Source organism: Cicer arietinum, chromosome 7, assembly GCF_000331145.2.
Source record: "Cicer arietinum cultivar CDC Frontier isolate Library 1 chromosome 7, Cicar.CDCFrontier_v2.0, whole genome shotgun sequence".
NCBI lineage: Eukaryota > Viridiplantae > Streptophyta > Magnoliopsida > Fabales > Fabaceae > Cicer > Cicer arietinum.
In genome coordinates, this window is record NC_021166.2 from 41,202,773 (window position 1) to 41,209,415 (window position 6,643).

The 6,643-nt window shown below is 31.3% G+C and overlaps 1 protein-coding gene across 1 annotated transcript; it reads left to right on the forward strand.

Moving 5' to 3' along the window:
* The first annotated feature begins 6 nt into the window (after positions 1-6).
* Positions 7-1,748, forward strand: LOC101508721 (uncharacterized). Its single transcript, XM_012718830.3, has 5 exons — positions 7-69; positions 158-226; positions 645-851; positions 1,128-1,253; positions 1,351-1,748. Exons 1-5 carry the CDS (start codon positions 31-33, stop codon positions 1,501-1,503), a joined length of 594 nt encoding a protein of 197 aa, XP_012574284.2. The 5' UTR covers positions 7-30; the 3' UTR covers positions 1,504-1,748.
* Positions 1,749-6,643: the final 4,895 nt, after the last annotated feature.

The window sequence follows — 6,643 nt, forward strand, 5'->3', positions numbered from 1 at the left end:
CCTGCTGGATTCCCCGAGTGGAAAGAAACCATGGATTCTTGGGGAAACAAAATGCTAGATACAATTATAGTTAGTAATTTAATTCAAGTTTTATTTTATTTTATTGAATTCTTGATCTTATATGTGCTTTATCTGATTGTGCTTATTTGTTACTTAGACGGTAGCTGAAATGGCAGCTTTTGGATTTGGACTGCCAAGGGATGGTTTCACATCTCAAATGCACTTGGTGAGTACATCAATTGCTAATTGCTCATTGAAAGGAACATGAAAACTAAAAATTAAAATTTGTTGATTAAATAATTAACCTGTCTTCCAATTTCACATGATTTGATTATATCATTGACATGCATTTCCTTTTGCATATGCATTTGCATAACCCCTTTTCTTTAGTTGCAACAAATAATACTTGATTGATTTATATTCTTTAGGTGAATGATGCTAGTTCTTACTGTTTAAGAATATTTTTTGTATTCACCAAAACTGAGTTTCATGCATTTTTTCATGTCAAAAAATGAGACAATGTTTTAATTATGGCGAGCATAGATATTCTGCAGAAATTTCTTGCGTAACTCATTGCTTGTTCAAAATTTACTGCATTTTCTACTGATTGTATAATGCATTGTCTCTTTTTCTATCGACACTAGGGCCCACATATCTTAGCGTCAACTGGGAGTGACCTCAATAAATATAATCAAGAAGGAACCGTTATTGAAGCATATCACCATGACCTTAACTTGCTAACTATTCATGGTAGCAATAGGTTTCCGGGATTGAACATCTGGTTAAGAAATGCAGCAAGAGTTGAAGTGAAAGTTCCTGTAGGATGTTTTCTTATTCAGGCAGGAAAGCAGGTAATTTGATGATACTTTATCTGATGCAATTCAACATTTACATTGCAGTTTGAATCATATATATACCTGATATTTATCCGAAGCAATTAAAATTTTACATTGCAGTTTGAATCATATGCCTGATATTTTATCTCCTTGTATTTCTGATCAAATTGACATACATAACTGGCATTTCAATGTTTATTACTTAGCTTCATCTTTTGTACATTTCAATTTTTAATCTTAACTACTGCAAGTCTCTAATCCTATGGTATTCTGATTTGTTTTAAAATGCAGTTTGAGTGGTTGACTGGAGGGGACTGCCTAACGTGCAAGCATGAGGTTGTTGTCACAAAAAATACAATCAATGCGATCAATAAAGCGAAAGAGCTAGATCGTAGCTTATGGAGAATCTCTGCAACGGTTAGACAGCACAAAAATATGTTGGTTTATTTACCAAGAATTAAAAGTTGAATTGTATGTTATGTATTAACTGGTAATATTTTTCTGTCAAATGTAGTTGTATGCACACTTAGCATCAGATGCAATTATGAAGCCATTGGATGCATTCTTAATGACAATAAGGGCACACAACTACCTACCTGTAACTGCAGGAGACTATGTTGAAGAGTATGCTGAAACCAATCCCAATCCCAGTCCCAATCCCAATTGAAATAAATAACTTTATTGGGATCACAAATGTAAATAAAATGTTCATACATTCTTAGGGTCACAGATTTTCTTAGCTATATTGGGGTAAACACCATTGGAGCAATATGAACTTCCAATTGAACCCCAATTTTTGTGGAATACATATCCAATTTGTTCATGTTTTAGCATTTTAATTCTAACATGTACGTGTCTTTTTCCTTGCCAAGTACTACAAATAAATAATATAACGCTCCATTCTTTTTGTTTTGCCTTCTTCCCTCTGTCGTGAATGATAATGTGTATATATGTATGAATAAAGCTTCAATTAGCTTAGTTGGATGAACATTGATTTAAGACTTAAAGGAACAAGTGAAAAGTAGGCATTATTTGCAGTTTATCAATGACTAGATACTATAGAATGGATGTTGTTTATGAGCTAGATAGTTGCTTAATTAATCAAGAAGTACAAGTGAAAGAAATGAGAAAATTCTGTGTGGTGCCTGCTATCATATATATGTACTTGTTTTACATTCTTTCCATTATTTTAAGACGATTTCCCTCTTCATTGGTTCATGATGTGGTCTGCTATCATTCTGTATGGTTAATTTAAAAATGAAACAATGTATGGTTAATTAACTTGTTACTATAAACAATGAAAAAATGGAAAAACAATGTGAGGATAAACTTTATGCCTTTAGTCTCCTATAGGCTATGGCATACTCCACAATATTTAAATTCCATATTTCCTCTCATAATTGATCCCATTCTAAGCAAATCATTTTCAGAATTTCTGAATTCTATAACCTTTTCTCTTTCTCTGTGCTATATCTTAGTTCCTTATAATGTATTTGTTAATATGTAGTCATTAATTTGATTTTTGTTGTTAATAATTGAATTAATCCTTTTGTTTTTCCTTTTTTATCTTTATTTGAGAGAAAATCTCAAATTTCATCGAACAGTGAAAACAGTCTTATAGACAGATTCGATTTGACCTGCTGCATTCAGCTGTTCTTAACAAAAGAAACAGAGCTATCCTAACACAGGTTTAACAGTAATCTGCAATCTTGTATGATGTGGCATATGGCAGGTAAGAAAACTATCAGGTTTATAATTGTAGACTCTTCCATAATAAGGTCCCTACTTATGAGAACCTCATTGCTTGTGGCTTGTATGTTTATATTGTTTCTCAGTGTGACTTGTGTTCCAAGTCAGCTAAACCTAGTCAAGATTTATTCTTTGATTGAGAGTTTGGTCAGCAACTTTGGAGGTGGTTATCTTTTAAGATTAATATTAATATAACTTTTTCCACCATCAACACAGTTTTTGAGATCACAAGGCGTAAATAGGCCCCTCAATGTTAAGTGGTGATTATGGCGATTGCCGATTAGCGACCTTACCAATTGGTTGCATTTGCCTGTCCCTTGACAGATTAGAAACAGATGGATGAATTGTGTATGGCTCTGACTAAGAATATGAATTTCAGTGTTTCTCACATCTATAGAAATAGTAATGGTTGCGCCCATAAAATTGCTGCTCTAGGTCTTCAGCACCAAGATTTCCAGTGGTGCGATAATATTTTCATTTGCATTAGAGACCTTTTTCTTAGAAACATATTGGGTTTGCCAAATTATCATTTTACTTGATGTTGACTATTTTGTTTTTGTTAACAATGGTAAACAAACACAAAAATAGAATGGAGAAAGATGAAGAGAGGAAGAAGAGAAAGAACCAACAAGTTTCCTAAACAAAATGTACAAAAGTTTAGGATGATAGGGTTATAGTAAGGATATATACAAGATAATAGAAAAGACTAAAATACTCTAACTACTAATATATAATAGGCTAAATAGCACATGTAGTCGTTTAATTTAATTTCAGTTAATGTTTTAGTCTTTTATTATTTTTATTTTTTTTCGATTTGATCATTTATTTTAATTTTAAGTGACAATTTGATCTTTTATGTTGTAAAATGTCAATAGTGTTATCATTGTTTTTACAAAAATTCAAAAAATTCATCAAAATTTTCAAACAAAATCCATAAAGTTAATTATCATCTTCAAAATAATACAAATTTCATCAAATTCATAACCTAAATCTTTAAATAAACTCATATTTTCATTATGTATTTGATGAATTTGATGTTGTTGAACATAAAAAATATGTATTTGAATATTTGAGTTATGCATTTGATTAAATTTGCATTATATTAAATATCCTTCAGCAAATCCTTCAGGTTGGTGCATTTGAGTTTTTTAGAGGACAAACTTTGTTGTTGCCTTTAGCAAATCCTTCAAGTTGGTGCATATAAATGGTTTCTTCAAGATCAACATGTAGAAATGCTATTTTCATTCAGGTGCTCTAATTCCAAGTCTTGTTGCGATACAATTGAAAGCAGAATTCTTATTGAACAATGTTTTACAACAGGTGCAAATACTTCATTGATATATATATTTCTTCAAGCTGAGAAAATCTATTTGCAACTAATCTTTCTCTGAACCTTATCTTCTCTTGTCCTTGAATGCCTTCTTTTCTCTTGAACACCCATTTTGATCCAATTACCCTTTGACTCTTAGGAATATCAACCAAAGTCCAGGTTTGATTCTTTTTTAATGATTGCATCTCTTCATTCATAGTTGTCATCCAAGCTTCTTTGTCTTTACTGTTAATGGCTTCTTTGCAGTTGTGGTTCATCTCTTTGAAGATCTTCAGCAACACTTAGAGCATAAGAAATTAATTATGCTTGACCATATATGACAGGAGGTTTGATAACTCTTCTTTCTCTATCGCTTACCAAGTTGTAATTGACCAAATCTAGTTTTTGCGCAACATTATCATCAAGTGGTGTATCATTCATGTCTCTTTGATTAGTCTTTTGGTCTTCAGGTAACTCCACCTCAATTTGAACACTCTCAGTATTGTTATTTGAAGCAGTGTCTTGTTGACGTTCTTCGCTTTTGCAGCACCAAAATGGAGAATGTTCTCTGTTTCTACATAATTGAGACGAAAAATGTTCTCCATTTCTACATAACTGAAACAGAGATTGTTCTTTTTCAATCATGGGCATTCTTGTTTCATCAAACACTACATCTCTTGATATGATGCACTTAGGCAGACCTTGGTTAATCCTCCATAACGTGTAACCTTTTATTCCTTTAGGATATCCAATGAAAATACATCTGATTGCTCTAGGATTCAATTTATCTTGTCTTGTGTGAACAAATTCTAAGGAGCCAAATACTTTAAGATTTGAGTAGTCAACTGGCTTGCCATTCCACATCTCAATTGGTGTCTTAAATCCAATAGCTTATGAAGGACATCTATTGATCATGTACACTATTGTAACTACAGCTTCTCTCTAGAATGTTTTTGGCAAACCTACACTCAAGATCATACATTTGACCCTTTCTAAGATTGTTTTATTCATCATTTCTGCAATGCCATTTTATTGAGGGGTGCCTGCAATTGTTCTATGTCTTTGAATGTCTAAGTCCCTGCAATACTTATTAAATTACTTTGAAAAATACTTCAGGCCATTGTCAGTTCTTAAACATTTCATCTTAGATTTCTTTTGAGTTCCAATTTGCATATGTCATTCTTTAAATTTCATAAAAGTGTCACTTTTATTTTTAATGACATAGATTCATACTTTTCCAGAATAATCATTAATGATGGTTAAGAAATAAGAACATCCAACATGAGTCTTTGTCCTTGAAGGACCCCACAAATCAGAATGAGCATATTCAAAAGGTTTAGAGGTGTTGTGTTGGCCAACACAAAAACTGGTCCTCTTAGACTTTCCTAGAATACAATGATCACAAAATTCTAATTTTTCAATTTTATCACCATTAAGCAAATTCTGTTTTGATAACTCAATTAAGCCTTTTTCACTTACATGTTCTAACCTCGTATGCCATATTCTAGTAGATCAATGCAAACTAGAGCTAGCAACTGAAGCTTGTGCAATTATGGTAGAACCATCTAAAACTAGAATATGACCCGCGCATTGCGGGGGTTTAATTTTAAATTTTTTTAAAAAAATTAATATGATATTTCATGTCTCAATTGTCAAAGATGAATTCCGTTAATTCAAAAGATGTATACAATTATATAATGTAGGATTAATTTAGAAAATGGTGAGTAGACGTTATGAAATAATAAAGTGATATTATGAAATATTAATGAGATTAATTTAGAAAATAATATCTAATTAGGAGAAATAGTAAAAGATAGTAGATTGTGTATATAATCTGTGGAAAATAAAAAGTAGGCAAAAAGATTAACAAATCATATCTCCCATCCATGACATTTCAACATATGGTGTGGGAGTTATTTTTTTTAATATTTTGTATTAGATATATAATAGATTGTAGCAATGTCATTTGTAGAACAGAAGTAATGTATTTGATAATTGAAATTGAGTTACAAAAAGTACTAATTTATTTTTGAATTTAAAAATTATTAAAGTGAAATATTTGGAAATACATTCATCGATTTTAATTTTTTCCACTTATTTTGTTTTTTTTTTTTGTTTGATCAATTTCATTACACTTCCAGATTGTTTTTCTTTTGGTTTCTTCTTTTTTGTTCCCCTTAAGGTATGTAGAAGGATGGGCTCTTCGTCGGATGATGTAATATTCTCGACCATAATCTTCTTTTTTTTTGTAAAATTTTTGTCTTGATTGTATCTTCATCTGAAGATGATATTTGAATATTTTTATTGTTTTGTTCTACCTTGATTTTTCCTTTGGATAACTGGTTGTCATTGTTGTCTTTATCATTATCCTCATCTCTATAGTGCACTTCTTCATGTATTTTACCTTTTTGTTTGATATCCTCTTTGTCATTTGAGTTGGACGTTGACGGTTGCGGTGACTTTGGTTCCTAGTTATTGGAAGAGAAAACAATGGTATTAATTTTCCATCAAGATGTGTTTATTATTTCATGGTTGATAATAATTATCCATAAAAAAAATATTTATTGTTTTAAATTGTGTAAACGTTATACCTGTTTGATGTGGATATTATTTGTTGTATCGAGGAAAACGTTGGCGGGGACAAAAGTTCTTGTAATCGTATATGTTTGCGATCCTTCTTTCAAGTTCTTATCAGACAACCGTATTTCAAAAATGAGCTTGCGGTTACACAAATTTTGTAGAGTAGATG